This window comes from Marmota monax, unplaced genomic scaffold (assembly GCF_021218885.2).
Source record: "Marmota monax isolate L192 unplaced genomic scaffold, Marmota_monax_Labrador192_F-V1.1 WCK01_AAM20220418_F8-fsc00083, whole genome shotgun sequence".
Classification (NCBI taxonomy): domain Eukaryota; kingdom Metazoa; phylum Chordata; class Mammalia; order Rodentia; family Sciuridae; genus Marmota; species Marmota monax.
In genome coordinates, this window is record NW_026692848.1 from 8,156,888 (window position 1) to 8,173,126 (window position 16,239).

General features: G+C 46.0%; 1 protein-coding gene and 1 long non-coding RNA gene across 8 annotated transcripts in view; one reads left to right on the forward strand and one right to left on the reverse strand.

The window, feature by feature from the left end:
• LOC131424364 (uncharacterized) overlaps window positions 1-16,239 on the forward strand; it is a 57,829-nt gene that overhangs the window by 29,877 nt on the left and 11,713 nt on the right. The window lies entirely within an intron of this gene.
• The window catches only part of Fndc1 (fibronectin type III domain containing 1), a 112,818-nt gene continuing 111,481 nt past the window's right edge, over window positions 14,903-16,239 (reverse strand). For all 7 annotated transcript variants that reach the window (XM_046449338.2, XM_046449333.2, XM_046449335.2 and 4 more), the window contains one exon: window positions 14,903-15,656. In XM_046449338.2, the coding sequence (XP_046305294.2) occupies window positions 15,541-15,656 (116 nt within the window). In that variant the 3' untranslated portion in view covers window positions 14,903-15,540. The remainder of the gene's footprint in view (window positions 15,657-16,239) is intronic.

Here is a 16,239-nt window from a genome sequence, read left to right on the forward strand (position 1 = left end):
AGTCTGGCTGGGCACAAATCACGAGCCACTGAAGCAGGAACAAACTTTATTTTTAAACTGCAGGAAAACACTTCACACAGCTCCCGGGGAATCCTCCCGAACGCGCCAGGAGGCTTGTCCAGGAACCCCCAGCCGGAAATATCTCTCCCGGAAATCCCTCCTCCTGCACTTCCCCAACCAATGGGAACTCTCGGGGAATCCCCGGAAATCCCCATGAGAACTCCAAAATAGTGCGAGAACTCAAAAGTTGCGGCAGAGGCGGATAGTAATGCCTCGCCTGTCAATCAATACTGTTGGCAAAATGCCAGGGGCCATACAGACTCCGCCGTGGCTCTCAGCACCCAGCCAAATACAGACTCTGTGGGAGAGACTGCGTTGACCTGTTGGATGTCCGTCACAGGTCAGGGAAAGGGGAGTGGTGGCCCACAGGCAGGTGGAAGGGGCAGGGTCAGTCAGTCCTGTGACTTTGCCAGGTTATCTCAGATTTTTGGGTCTGTTTCCTTAACTATGTGTGATTGACTCAGGGAAATGCCCCTTCACTGAATCTACCACTCCTAGGAAGAGAGGGAATCCGGTCCTTCACTCATGCATGCTTGTGGCATGAAGTGCTAAAAGGAAACAATGATCTCCAGATGTAGAGAAGCTCGCATTTTGTCCCTCCAGGTCTCCTCTCCTGCTGTCTTCTCTGCTCTCTGCTGCCGCAGGGGCTGACCTGTGTCAACTTTGCCAACCAACTTCCTTGGCACCAGGCTTCCAGATGGGCCTGGCCAATGGGGAGCCCTGGAAGGAAATCAGGGAGGGGAGGAGGAGGAAGGAAGGCAGGAGAGTGGGAAGGAGGAAGGCCAGGCTTCCTCCCTGCCCCACTGCCTCAGGCCAGCATGGGCTCTGGAGTGACATCGTCTGTCTCTAAAACTGGACCTCCTGCCTTTGAGACTCTGCCAGCCACGCCCTCCTCTGGCCCACTGGGCTCAGGGGTGGCAATGCCACACAGGCTGAGGTGGTCACAGCATCTCTGTCACCGGTTCTTACAGTCATGACAGACGTTGCTCAGGGCATGTCTGAGTTTATTAGAAGGCACAGGAAAAGTTTGAAAAAGGAGACTCTCTCAAGGGAGAGAATGGGTCCTCTCAGGAAGGAGGAGGATGACGTGCCCCTCTGGTCCCCCAGTTTTGATTACAGCAGGATTGCATCAAACTTCCGGACCCCCACTGTGCGTGGCAAAGGTCTAGGGCAACTCTAGGTCACTTTGACCCATGCTGACCGGTTTTAATTGGAACCCATTTTTACAGATTGTATGGTTAGAGCAAATTACCCTTATGTCCCTGAATTCTGGGATCTGGTCTGTGTGAGGGTCACAAAACTCCTCACCTTCCCCAAGGGTAATGTCTGTTCTATTTATTGGCATTTGGGGCCTGAATTTTCCCTGCAGATAGCATTTTGCTGGCTGAGTGGGCTTAGGATGGGGAGGGGTTGAGCCCCAGCCCCATTGGCTCACCAGGGTTCTCCCCATCCTGCGCCATCCTGGAGAGAGGGGAAGGAGTGGTCTGCAGGACTCTGCTCCCCACAGAACCTCAACCTGGCTCCCACTGCCCGTCTTGGAGGAAATGTCTCTCCTTCTCTCTCTCTGTCTCCCTCTCTCCCCCTCTCTCCCTCCCTCCGTTGTTCTCAGTGTGTCTTCTCTCGACACACTTTAGGGGTTACCTTAGAGGTTACCTTCCATAACCCCGAAAGCGCTCACCCAGCCCCCGCCCCACTCTCCTGTGACCTGACCGTGTTTAAGCTTTCAACAGAGAAGTCAGAGCAGAAAATTGCCTTCAGGTATCCTCTGCTTTCACAACCAATGGAAGGAGACCCTCAGAGTTATACAAAAGTACATACAAGAGGAAGTGAGGGGAAGGGGAAAAATAATATAAGGGGGACAAACGAATGTCAGTAGAGGGGGCAGAGAGAGAAGAGGGGAGGGGAGGGGAGGGGAGGGGAGGGGAGGGGAGGGGGGATAGTAGAGGATAGGAAAGGCAGCAGAATACAACAGACACTAGTATGGCAATATGTAAATCAATGGATGTGTAACTGATGTGATTCTGCAATCTGTATATGGGGTAAAAATGGGAGCTCATAACCCACTTGAATCAAATTGTGAAATATGATATATCAAGAACTATGTAATGTTTTGAACAGCCAACAATAAAAAATTTAAAAAAAAAAAGAAACTAGATGGCTGAGCTACCATTTTGAAGATGTGAGGGAGAATCTGCAAAGAACGGTTCAAGGCCTGGAAATCATCTCAGGAGCAGTATGACAGGAGCAGCTTCGGGGTGGGCGTGGAGTGAGGGGGGGCCACGGCCTATCTGACGTGGGAGGTAAGCTGTAACGTCACAGGAGCCAGAGCAGCTGAGTCTCTCAGGGGACCCGAGCCTGTCTTTCCAGCAGGGCAGGCACGAGCGCAGGTCATCCATGGAGCTCTCCCCTCTGGTGACGCCATTTGGCTTTGTGCGGTGAGGCTGTCTCCTGAAACTGAGCAGGAAAGTGGAGGGTGGTGAGGAGTGAGGCCTGAGGAGGACCAGGGGACAGTTTGAAAACCTGCCAGGCCTTGGGAATCAGAGAGGGACTGACACATCCTGCTTCACTGATATCCCCAGGTGGAAAACTCGGTCTCTTCAATTCCTTTCTGTCTTGGCCTCGCAGGTACCCTGCTGACAAGGATTTCTTAAGGGTCTACTCTGCCTCATAGCCCTGTGCCCAGTGAAGAGGGAGTGGTGCAGATTGTCACCGTGAGCATCCTGGGGTGGGAGAGCAATCAGGTAGGGACTTGGAGGCTGTGGGAAGGATTTGGGACTTTATTCAGAGAAATCCAGGAACCTCAGTGTTTCTAGCAAAGTGTTTCTCCACATTACTCCACGAACACCCCACCTTCCCCACTGTGAGCGCTCTGGGCCAGTACTGGCCTGTGCTCTCAAGAAGTTTTGTCTCTGGCTAATCCATTGTATCCTTTTCAGGGATTTTATTCCAATGTTGGTCATTTATTTCATAATTGGCCTGAAAGCAAAAGGCTTCATAAAGACTGTGTATTTGATTATCTTATTTCTGTTCAAAGAGAATTATCCTCAGGAGTGTTTTAGACAATAAAAGGCAGGCCTGCATTTTCCTTTGAAAAGAGGTATGGTGGAGGGAATCTAGCCCATGATTTCATTATGAATACAAAAATGTTTCTCAAACTTCCCTTAACTTAAGAAGGAAAGCTACTAAGTTAGAGAGACTGCAGCCTTTTACTGAAGAAGCATGAAACCTTCAATTTATCCCAAGTGAAGTCATTTTCAAATTATGTCACCTAATTCGATGACTCATCTTCTTAACGTTTCATTTTTCATTGGTCTGAATGGGTTCAAGAGATGCCAGTCATCATCTCCTGCTCACAGGACAGAGCAAATTCAGTCCACATGACAACCACCCCCCATGGCACAGCTGATTGGACCATGTGGAGATGTGTGACCCAAGTTACCCACTCAAAAGCCTCGTCCCAAATCTCTGGGAAGATGGTTGAGAGAATAGAGTCCCCAGGTCTTGCAGGCAGCAGCTGCACAGTTGAGGCTGCTGGACAGTGGACCATTGTGCTCGGCAGCCCTGTTTGTAGACGAGTTTCTGGTAGCCATCTGACCCACGTGCCCGGAGAAAGACCAGCTCAGTAGGAGACAGCAGTAAGCACACAGAGAATGAGAGAAGGGACTCGGTGGGCAAAGGAGGCCAGAGCATCCCCAGAGGCCCAGCAGCACCCCTGCACAGCCCCTGTCCTGACCTCATGGCTAGACACTTACACACAAGCCATTCACCTCCTTACCCTTCCTGACTGGGAGTTCTGTGTCTATATACAATTTTTCTGAGCTCAGCCTAATCTAGGATCGGAGCATGGGATGGTTGGGAAGACATTTTACTTTTTAAACTCACTTTTTTAACTCCAATTGCAAATCAGTTACATCTTATGGAAATGATGTTAAGGCATCCATGACATTGAGAAGGTACAGAAACCCGGGCTGAACCTATCAATAGAACTGTTCTGGAATTACCCACAATGACTATGAACTGTTTTCCATGCTGAGGAGGCAACTCCACCCTGACCTCATTCCTCCTCCCATTCTCAAATTCCCCATCCTCCTGCACTGACCCAGAAATGTGTGTTGAGTAGGTTGAGGAGGAAAGTATAAGTCAAGACTCATCTAGTAAACACTGGAAATTGTGTCTGTAACGAAGTGGTTATATTAAATATGCACGAAGCAGCCTAAAGGGCAAAGCACTTCCTGAGACCACAGCACAAGCCCAGGACTTGCCAAGTGGGAAACTTGGGAGCCCAGGATCCAACTGGGGAATGCATAGTTCAGGTTTTGGGCACAGGGAGATGATAGTCAGAAAATAAATATAATTTAAGTAAGAGAAAAGGGACATCTATTAAGTGGACAAATATATATTAAGCAGTATATGCTAGTTTTCAAATTAGAGCTTTGTTTAAACCATCTTCGAATCTCTAGAAAACTCAAGTCTGAGGCTATGTACACTTTTCCTTCAAGGACCAGATAGTAAATATTTTAGGCCTTGAGAACTACATGTGGCCTCTGATCCATATTATGGTTTTCTTCTGTCTGATTTGTTTGTACACTTTCTTTTTTTTTTTTTAATTTTTTATTGTGGGTTGTTCAAAACATTACAAATTTCTTGAGGTATCATATTCCACACTTTGATTCAAGTGGGTTATGAACTCCCACCTTCACCCCATACACAGATTGCAGAATCACATCAGTTACACATCCATTGATTTACAAATTGCCATACTAGTGTCTGTTGTGCTCCGCTGCCTTTCCCATCCTCCACCCTCCCCCCTCCCCACCTCTCCCCTCCCCTCCCCTCCTTTCTCTCTACCTCCTCCACTGTATAACCCTGAGGGTCTCCTTCCATTACCATGCAATTTCCCTTCTCTCTCCCTTTCCCTCCCACCTCTCATCCCTGTTAAATGTTAATCTTCTTCTCCTGCTCTTCGTCCCTACTCTGTTCTTAGTTACTCTCCTTATATCAAAGAAGACATTTGGCATTTGTTTTTTAGGGATTGGCTAGCTTCACTTAGCATAATCTGCTCTAATGCCATCCATTTCCCTGTAAATTCTATGATTTTGTCATTTTTTAATGCAGAGTAATACTCCATTGTGTATAAATGCCACATTTTTTTTATCCATTCGTCTATTGAAGGGCATCTAGGTTGGTTCCACAGTCTTGCTATTGTGAACTGTGCTGCTATGAACATCAATGTAGCAGTGTCCCTGTAGCATGCTCTTTTTAGGTCTTTAGGGAATAGACCGAGAAGGGGAATAGCTGGGTCAAATGGTGGCTCCATTCCCAGCTTTCCAAGAAATCTCCATACTGCTTTCCAAATTGGCTGCACCAATCTGCAGTCCCACCAGCAATGTACAAGTGTACCCTTTTCCCCACATCCTCGCCAGCACTTGTTGTTGTTTGACTTCCTAATGGTTGCCAATCTTACTGGAGTGAGATGGTATCTTAGGGTGGTTTTGATTTGCATTTCTCTAACAGCTAGAGATGTTGAGCATTTTTTCATGTACTTGTTGATTGACTGTATGTCCTCCTCTGAGAAGTGTCTGTTCAGGTCCTTGGCCCATTTGTTGATTGGGTTGTTTGTTCTCTTATTGTCTAATTTTTTGAGTTCTTTGTATACTCTGGATATTAGGGCTCTATCTGAAGTGTGAGGAGTAAAGATTTGTTCCCAGGGTGTAGGCTCCATATTTACCTCTCTTATTGTTTCTTTTGCTGAGAAAAAACTTTTTAGTTTGAGTAAGTCCCATTTGTTGATTCTAGTTATTAACTTTTGTGCTATGGGTGTCCTATTGAGGAATTTGGAGCCCGACCCCACCGACTGTAGATCGTAGCCAACTTTTTCTTCTATCAGACGGCGCATCTCTGATTTGATATCAAGCTCCTTGATCCATTTTGAATTCACTTTTGTGCATGGCGAGAGAAAGGAATTCAGTTTCATTTTGTTGCATATGGATTTCCAGTTTTCCCAGCACCATTTGTTGAAGATGCTATCCTTCCTCCATTGCATGCTTTTGGCCCCTTTATCAAATATAAGATAGTTGTAGTTTTGTGGATTGGTTTCTGTGTCCTCTATTCTGTACCATTGGTCCACCCGCCTGTTTTGGTACCAGTACCATGCTGTTTTTGTTACTATTGCTCTGTAGTATAGTTTGAAGTCTGGTATCGCTATACCGCCTGATTCACACTTCCTGCTTAGCATTGTTTTTGCTATTCTGGGTCTTTTATTTTTCCATATGAATTTCATGATTGCTTTCTCTATTTCTACAAGAAATGCCGTTGGGATTTTGATTGGCATTGCATTAAACCTATAGAGAACTTTTGGTAATATCGCCATTTTGATGATGTTAGTTCTGCCTATCCATGAACAGGGTATATTTTTCCATCTTCTAAGATCTTCTTCTATTTCTTTAGGGTTCTGTAGTTTTCATTGTATAAGTCTTTCACCTCTTTTGTTAGGTTGATTCCCAAGTATTTTATTTTTTTTGAAGATATTTTGAATGGAGTGGTTGTCCTCATTTCCATTTCAGAGGATTTGTCACTGATATACAGGAATGCCTTTGATTTATGCGTGTTGATTTTATATCCTGCCACTTTGCTGAATTCATTTATTAGCTCTAATAGTTTCTTTGTAGACCCTTTTGGGTCTGCTAGGTATAGAATCATATCATCTGCAAATAGTGATAATTTAAGTTCTTCTTTTCCTATTTTTATGCCTTTAATTTCTTTCGTCTGTCTAATTGCTCTGGCCGGTGTTTCGAGAACTATGTTGAAGAGAAGTGGAGAGAGAGGGCATCCCTGTCTTGTTCCAGATTTTAGAGGGAATGCCTTCAGTTTTTCTCCATTCAGAATGATGCTAGCCTGAGGCTTAGCATAGATTGCTTTTACAATATTGAGGTATGTTCCTGTTATCCCTAGTTTTTCTAGAGTTTTGAACATAAAGGGATGCTCTACTTTGTCGAATGCTTTTTCCGCATCTATCGAGATGATCATATGGTTCTTATTTTTAAGTCTATTGATGTGGTGAATAACATTTATTGATTTCCGTATATTGAACTAGCCTTGCATCCCAGGGATGAATCCTACTTGATCATGGTGTACAATTTTTTTGAAATGTTTTTGTATCCAATTTGCCAGAATTTTATTGAGGATTTTTGCATCTAGGTTCATTAGAGATATTGGTCTGTAGTTTTCTTTCTTTGAAGTGTCTTTGTCTGGTTTAGGTATCAGGGTGATGTTGGCCTCATAGAATGAATTTGGAAGTTCTCCCTCCTTTTCTATTTCCTGAAGTAGCTTGAAAAGTATTGGTATTAGTTCTTCTTTAAAGGTTTTGTAAAATTCTGCTGTATACCCATCCGGACCTGGGCTTTTCTTAGTTGGTAGTCTTTTTATGGTTTCTTCTATTTCCTCAATTGATATTGGTCTGTTTAGGTTTTCTATATCCTCCTGACTCAATCTGGGCAGATCATATGACTTAAGAAATTTATCTATGCCTTCACTATCTTCTAATTTATTGGAGTATAAGGATTCAAAATAGTTTTTGATTATCTTCTGTATTTCTGAAGTGTCTGTTGTGATATTGCCTTTTTCATCCCGTATGCTAGTAATTTGAGTTCTCTCTCTTCTTCTCTTCGCTAGCATCGCTAAGGGTCTGTCGATTTTGTTTATTTTTTCAAAGAACCAACTTTTAGTTTTGTCAATTTTTTCAATTGTTTCTTTTGTTTCGATTTCATTAATTTCAGCTCTGATTTTAATTATTTCTTGCCTTCTACTTCTTTTGCTGTTGCTTTGCTCTTCTTTTTCAAGGATTTTGAGATGAAGTATGAGATCATTTATTTGTTGGTTTTTTCTTTTTTTAAGGAATGAACTCCAAGCAATGAATTTTCCTCTTAGAACTGCTTTCAATGTGTCCCATAGATTCCGATATGTTGTGTCTGTGTTTTCATTTATCTCTAAGAATTTTTTAATTTCCTTCTTGATGTCTTCTATAACCCATTGATCATTCAGTAACCTATTGTTCATTCTCCAAGTGATGTATGCTTTTTCCTTCCTTCTTTTATCATTGATTTTCAGTTTCATTCCATTATGGTCAGATAAGATGCATGGTATTATCTCTACTCCTTTATATTGTCTAAGAGTTGCCCTGTGACATAATATATGATCTATTTTTGAGAAGGATCCATGTGCTGCTGAGAAAAAAGTGTAACTGCTTGATGTTGGGTGGTATACTCTATATATGTCAATTAGGTCTAGGTTATTAACAGTGTTATTGAGTTCTATAGTTTCCTTATTCAACTTTTGTTTGGAAGATCTGTCCAGTGGCGAGAGAGGTGTGTTGAAGTCTCCCATGATTATGGTGTGGTGGTCTATTAGACTCTTGAACTTGAGAAGAGTTTGTTTGACGAACATAGCTGCACCATTGTTTGGGGCATAAATATTTATGATTGTTATGTCTTGTTGGTGTATGGTTCCCTTAAGCAGTATGTAGTGTCCCTCTTTATCTCTTTTGATTAACTTTGGCTTGAAATCTATTTTATTTGATATGAGTATGGACACGCCTGCTTGTTTCCGAAGTCCATATGAGTGATATGATTTTTCCCAACCTTTCACCTTCAGCCTATGTATGTCTTTTCCTATCAAATGCGTCTCCTGTAGGCAGCATATTGTTGGGTCTTGTTTTGTGATCCATTCTACTAGCCTGTGTCTCTTAATTGGTGAGTTTAAGCCATTAACATTTAGGGTTATTATTGAGATATGGGTTGTTCTTCCAGCCATATTTGTTTATTTCTGTTACTAAACATGGTTTGTTTTCCTCTTTGATTATTCCCCCCCCCTTTACTGTCCTACCTCCCACTGTTGGTTTTCATTGTTATTTTCCATTTCCTCTTCCTGTAATGCTTTGGCGAGGATGTTTTGAAGAGATGGTTTTCTAGCTGCGAATTCTTTAAACTTTTGTTTATCGTGGAAGGTTTTAATTTCATCCTCCATCCTGAAGCTTAATTTCGCTGGATACACAATTCTTGGTTGGAACCCATTTTCTTTCAGTGTTTGAAATATGTTATTCCAGGATCTTCTAGCTTTCAGAGTCTGTGTTGAAAGATCAGCTGTTATCCTGATTGGCTTACCCCTAAATGTGATCTGCTTCCTTTCTCTTGTAGCTTTTAAAATTCTCTCCTTATTCTGTATGTTGGGCATCTTCATTATAATGTGTCTAGGTGTGGATCTCTTATGATTTTGCACATTCGGCGTCCTGTAGGCTTCTAGGATTTGGGATTCTGTCTCATTCTTCAAGTCTGGGAAGTTTTCTTGTATTATTTCATTGAATAGACTGCTCATTCCTTTGGTTTGGAGCTCTGTACCTTCCTGTATCCCAATGACTCTTAAGTTTGGTCTCTTAATGTTATCCCATATTTCTTGGATGTTCTGCTCATGGTTTCTTAACAGTCTTGCTGAGCTGTCTATGTTCTTTTCCAGTTGAAATACTTTGTCTTCATTGTCTGATGTTCTATCTTCTAAGTGTTCTACTCTGCTGGTAGTATTCTCCATTGAGTTTTTAAGTTGGTTTATTGCTTCCTGCATTTCTAGGATTTCTGATTGCTTGTTTTTTATAACCTCTATCTCCCTGTATAGTTGATCCTTTGCTTCCTGGATTTGTTTGCGTAATTCGTTGTTGAAGTGATCTTTCATTGTCTGATTTTGCTGTTTAATGTCTTCCTTGATACTCCAGATCATCTGAAGCATGTATATCCTGAATTCTTTATCTGACATTCCATCTGCTGCAGCTGTTACTTCTTCTAAAGTTGTGTTGACCTGCATTGCTTGTGATCCTTTCTTTCCTTGTCTTTTCATACTGCTTGCGTATCTTTCCTGCAGGTGCGGGCGGCGGCTCTGCTCTCTCCTTATTCCAATTGGGGTGTCGTGGCTACCACGCCGGCAGGTCACTGGGCCTGTTCTGGGAGCTGGCGGCGGCTCTGTTCTGCCCCTACTCCAATTGGGGTGACGAGTGTACCACGCCGGCAGGCCACCGGGCCTGGTCCGCCGGTCGGTTGCAGGTTTGCCTACCCTGCAGGCGCGGGCGGCGGCTCTACTCTGCCCCTACTCCAAATGGGGTGACGTGTCTGTCGTACTGGCAGGCCACTGGGCCTGTCCCGCTGGTCGGTCGCAGATCTGCCCACCTTTCGGGCACCCGTGGAGGCTCTGCTCTGCCCCTACTCCAATTGGGGTGTCTGACTACCCCGCCTGCAGGACGCTGGGCCTGTTCCTGGCACGGGCGGCGACTCTGCTCTGTCACTACTCCAATTAGGGTGGTGTTTGTACCATGCCGGCAGGCTCCTGGGCCTGATCCACTGGTCTGTTGTAGGTCTGCCTACCTTGGAGGCGCAGGCGGCGGATCTGCCCTGCCCCTCCTACCACGCCTGCGGACCCCTGGGCCTGATCTGCAGGTTGGTCACAGGTCTGCTCACCCTGCGGGCACGGGTGGCGGTTCCGCTCCGCCCCCACTCCAATTGGGGTCACGTGACCACCACACCGGCAGGGCCTGATCCGGTCGTGGGAGAAGGATCTGCTCTGCCCCTACTCCAGTTGGGGTGACGTGTGTACCACACTGGCAGGCCACTGGGCCTGACCCGCCAGGCTGTCACAGGTCTGTTTACCTTGCAAGCGCGAAGGGCGTCTCTGCCCTGCCCCTCCTACCACGCCCATGTACCACTGGGTCGCGGGTCTGCTCACCTTGCGGGTGCGGGTGGCGGCTCCGCTCCGCCCCCTCTCCAATTGGGGTCACGCGGTCACCATGCTGGCGAGCCGCTGGGCCTGCTCCGGGCGCTGGCGGCGGCCCGGCTCCTCCCCTCTGGCTCGAGGACAAATTGAGGAGACTCGGGTGACTGTGCCTCACCCCCCCACCAGGTGACCAACTGCTTATGTCACCGCTGGTATTGTTGAAGTTCTTTCCTCTGCCGCTTTCTGCTGACATCAGATCTCTGCCATGTTGGTATCCTATGCGAATGGCAGCATTTCGTTCCCCTTGCCGGGCAACCAAAGCAACGGGTGAGACCTGACCGGCCCTCAGCAGGACCCGGACCGAGACGCAGTTTCCGCGGGCTCCTAGCCCCGGTCCAGGGAAGTTCCGGGAGCCAGAACTCAGCCGCTCCGTGCTCGGTGTAAGCTCCTATAAGTGTAAGCTCCAAGAAGCAGTCCCCGCGGTCTCAGTTCCGGGAGCCGGAATTCAGCTGCTTAGTGCTTGGTGTTTGCTCTGATAGGAGCAGGGTCCAAGAAGCAGCCTCCGCAGGCTCCGCAGCCCTGGGCCAGGGCGGTTCCGGGAGCCGGAACTCGGCCGCCCAGCGCTCGGTGTTCGCTCCGATAAGATCAGGTTCTAAGAAGCACCCAGGCGCTGAACCCTAGCAATCTGTCTGCAAGCCGCAGGCGAATGGCAGCCTGAAATTACCTGTTCTATGGCTGAATGAGCTGCGGTCAGTCGAAAACAGGGAAGGTGACGTCAGTTTACCAACATGGTGGCTGCTGGCCTCCTCTGTGGTCTGACCGGTGTGGAGAACCGAGATGGACTGCTTCCTTCCCCCGTCTCGAACCCAGAATTCAGCCCTGAGTACGGTGCTTGCGCGGCTGGCAGAAACTGCAGCGCTGTAACCCTGCGTCTCTATCCCAGCGCGCCTTGCAGACTCTAGCCGCGGGGCGATTTGCTGAATAAGCAGTGTTACCCTCCGTGCGACAAACCTCTCGCGTTTGAGTCCCCGTAGCCGATCCTCATGCGATGGAAATCCTTCCTCCAGGTTCCGGAGCACCCCACTATTGCTGGAAATTCCTAACAAGATATCCTTTAGCCGTCCTGACTTGTCATACTCCCACACAGTGAAGCAGCACACGGGGGCAATGCACTCCCCTCGCCGCCATCTTCCTCCTGCCCCTGTTTGTACACTTTCAATATGTAGAAACCATTCTGGGTTCACAGGCCATGTTCAAGCAGGATGGAGATCTTGAGCTGCAGGATCAGACATTCCCAGTGATAGCTGAAGTTTTAAGGGAATGGATCTCTCACCATTTTCCAATGGTTGGACTCTTCTGAAGTTCTTGTCAAATTGAGCCATATTTTCTTTTCCTATAATTTCTGACCATATCTTTTCCAACCCATAGAGTTGACAATCTATAAGATTTTCAGGAAATGTGCAATCCTTCCTCACAGGCTGTGAAGAGGTGAATTTTTCTCTCTTCAGGTACACCTTCCCGTCAAGGTTATCCTAACTGGGGATAAAATTATTTTCAGACTCTTGAGTACCTGCTTCTTGGCTTCTTGATTCCAGTGGTCTCCCTAAAATGTGACTTCCAGAATTTGAGGTTCTAAAATCTGATTCAATCATCATGGATTCATTTGATCTATTATGTAGCTTAATTTGAACAGAGTATTGATAATAGTACTGCCCATGATGGTTAATTTTAGGTGGTAAGATGACTTAAGGATTATCCAGAGAGCTGGTAAAACAGTGCTTCTGGGCATGCATGCGGGGGTGTTTCCAGAGGACATTGACCTGTGAGTCTGGACAGAGTGGGGAAGATCTGTCTTCAATGTGGGCAGGTACGATCCAGTCAGCAGGGGGTCCAGGCAGTACAAAACAGGAGGACTCAGTATTAGAGCACTTGACCAACACACTTGAGCCCCTGGAGGTTCAGCCCCCAATACCACTCACATGTGCACACACAGAAAGACAAATTGGTTTTCATTCTCCTGGAGCTGGGGTACAATCTTCTTCTGCCCAGACCCCAGAACTCCAGTCCAATAATGGCTGGACTCTTCTAAAATTCTTTGTCAAATTGGATCATATTTTCTTTCCCTGCTAATTCTACCTGTATCTGCTTCTGACCTCTAGAGTGGGCCAGCTCTCTGCTTCACGGGCTGCGAGGTGGTGGCCTATGGACTCCAGGACTTCCACCAGCAGCACTCTGGGTTGCCAGGACTTCAGCCTCACACTGAGAGATAACGCCAGTGACTTTCTTGGCTCAGAGGCCTTTGCACTTGAACTGACTTGAACTGAGCCCGTGTCCCAGGGTCTCCAGCTTTTAGACAGATAGCCTGTCATGGAATGTCTCAGACTCTATAATTGTGTGTACCAATTCTCCTGGGAATCACGTCATATGTGTATACACACACACATACACTACATTATGTACGCACATGTATTATATGTGCGTGGTACACTTCCTGTTCACTTCCATTGGTTTCATCCCTCTGCTTATATTTTTGTTTGGTTTTAGCAGCTCTATCATCTGAGGGGCGTGGTAATTGCCAGCTAAAATTGCAAATGTTTATTTTTAATAAAACTTCAGATTTCTATAATTAAATGCAACTCAGATGTCTCCAGCAGGGCTCAAAACCATTGTGAGAGTGAATGCCAGTGAAGTACTTACATTTCTTTAATATACGCATAAAATCCTTTGAGAGGCAGGACCACTGCGTTGGTATATGAAAGTGTGAGTGGCCTGGGAGAAGTTGCCTGGGTCTCAGGTGGAGTCCTAATAACCACCTCTTTCAAAGCCTGTCCCCAAACCAATACAGGCCTGGGGACAGCCCAAGGTCTCCCTCTTGGGCCCTCTAATGGATTCTTTATCCCCCGGAAAGATGCTCAGGAAACGTGTGGTCTCTGGTGCTCTCCCCAGGGCAGGCCCATTCAGGCATCTCTCTTTGCTCTCAGGAGCAGGCTAGTGAATGCTGAGGACAAACAGAAATTTGGGGACAGTGGGGACAGGTAAAGGGAGCAAGTTGTTTGCTTATTAGAAAAGTTCGATTATATTTAGAGATTTTATCTCTGGCTTGGCATCAGGAAGCACATTTGTTGAACGGTGCCTCCTTCTTTCATAATCTCCCTTTCAGGTACAAAGACCCCAAAGCTGCTTAATTCCCACTTCTTTTGCAAAATAAAATGGGGTCAACATAGTCTGTTTCTCTGAGCAATTCTAGGACCTTCCCCTGCTGAGAGATGCTTGTCTTTTCTTTGCTTGTCATTTACTGCAGAAAGGGGACAGTGAAATCTGAGAAAAATGGCAGCCATCACAGCCCCATCACAAAGACTCTGCAAAATGACTTGTTTCCTTGTAAGTTTTGCCTTCAGAATTACCAGGCTTCACCTCCCCACAGGGCTGTCACTGACAATAATCAACCCAGCCCCCAGGACTGCGCTGTGCCCATCAAGGGCTTCCACTGGGTGTGACCTGCAGTCCCATGAGAGAGAGTCTGCTTATAGCTATCTCCACCACTGCTTCTCTGGTGGCTGATGCCTGGTGCAAGAAGACAAATCTGTCCCTCCACAGGACTGCCTGAGGGACAGGGGTGAGCCAAGTGAGCGGCAAGGGCAGAATATTTCAAAGAGAATGAGAATAAAGTGTCTAAAGAAACCCTCTCATGCCACAGTCAAGAGAGGCAAGATGCTTCTATTTCAAGGAGTAGATAATGAGCTAGGAAAGAAAGAGAAACATAATTTTTAAAAACAAGACTCTAAATCATCTTTGGGGATCTAAACTCATTTGTCTGGAACATACTAGGTGCACTGCTACAGAGGCAACAAAGATGTTTTCCACCTGGGTGTGGAAAGAGCAGGCACTTGGTTGGCAAAGACAAGGGCACCGCTCATTCACAACAGCATCTCTGCCTCCTCCTCATCACCAGAGCCCAGCACCATCCACAGGAAGAACCGCTTCCTCTCCATTGGCATTTCACTATGCAGAGTACCCATCCCTGGTCACTTCTAGATGTGAATAAACCACGCCTTTTCCAAGAAGTCCCACATGCATTTATCAAGTGAACAAGTACAAATTCAGCCATTTTAATCAGTATTTTTTGCAGACAAGTGTGGATATGTATATGCATATATACATATATATATATCAAAATTGAGAATTTACAAATAAAATTGGATGCATTTAATCTAGTGGTAGGTAAGTCCATAGAAAAAAATCTTAGGTAGAATATATTTTCTTTAGCAGTATTCTTAGTAATTCAGTTCTAGTGCATACAAAAAGACCTGAAGCTTAAATTCAGCTGATTTTAGAGGAGTCGAGAATGAGAAAAAACAGAAAGTGTTTTATGGAAGCAAGCACAGCATGCTCACGCTGTTCCCTGGAGACATTAGGGTTTGAGTTTTGTGCCTAGAGCCTGGAACTCGCCCTGAATCAGCTGTGGTTTCAGATGTCTCTGAGATCTGCTGTAACAGATAAAAAATTGTGCAGAAGTGAAGTTTCCACAAAACTGAGTCCAGGCCAAGAAGTGCGACTGGGTTTCAGACTGAAGATGACCAAAATGTCCAGTGTCCATCATGTGGCCGCCATGACACCCAGTGGGCATCTGGGCTTGGGGCACAGTCTTTCTCCATCCTTCTGCTCACAGTCCATGGTAAGAACTAGTCAACGGGGCTGGGCAGGTCAACTTGCAGTGTGACGATCCTGTGGTCACCACTTTCCTGGGATGGAGACCCCACACTCGTACCAGCCCACATAGTAGTAGGGGGTTCCAAAACCGATTTGGCCAAAGCTGACAGGCTCCTGGCGATACTGGCGATAGTAACCTGCAAAAGCAACAGGAGAGAGCAGGGCAGAAAATGCGTCAAAATCAACTGAACCAAAAGGGAAAAATCCTCATCCTTATAATGTCCTTTCAAAGAGAAGTCCTCTGGTGAATGGCTCATACGACAAGTGTTACCACCGAAGCCACTTTTGGGTGGGATGATGAGAGCCTGAGGTCCCAAACATGATTTGTGAGATAACCCGGTCCCCACATGTATATAACGCAGATAGCAGAGAGTCGTGGTTATTATCCCCTCCCTTTCTCTCCACAGAAGAAGGTTTTAGACAACAGTGAGCACCCATGGAAGGGCAGGCCCTGAGCTGGGTGAGACTCCCTCCCACCCTCACTGAGCTGAGAACCTCAAAACGCCGAGGCTTGATTCTCAGAATCCAGGCAGACTTTTAGATCTTTCAGGAAATCTCTCAGAGAAAAGGATCCTGTAGCATTCTGAACACTTCTGTCTGCAAGCAGACGGGGTGCTCCAGCCTCATCAAAATTTTGGAAAACTCAACAACTGCTCTCATTCTTGACCTTGCCAAATAAATGACCTCTTGCCACTCTGCCACGGAGCACATTGATTAATC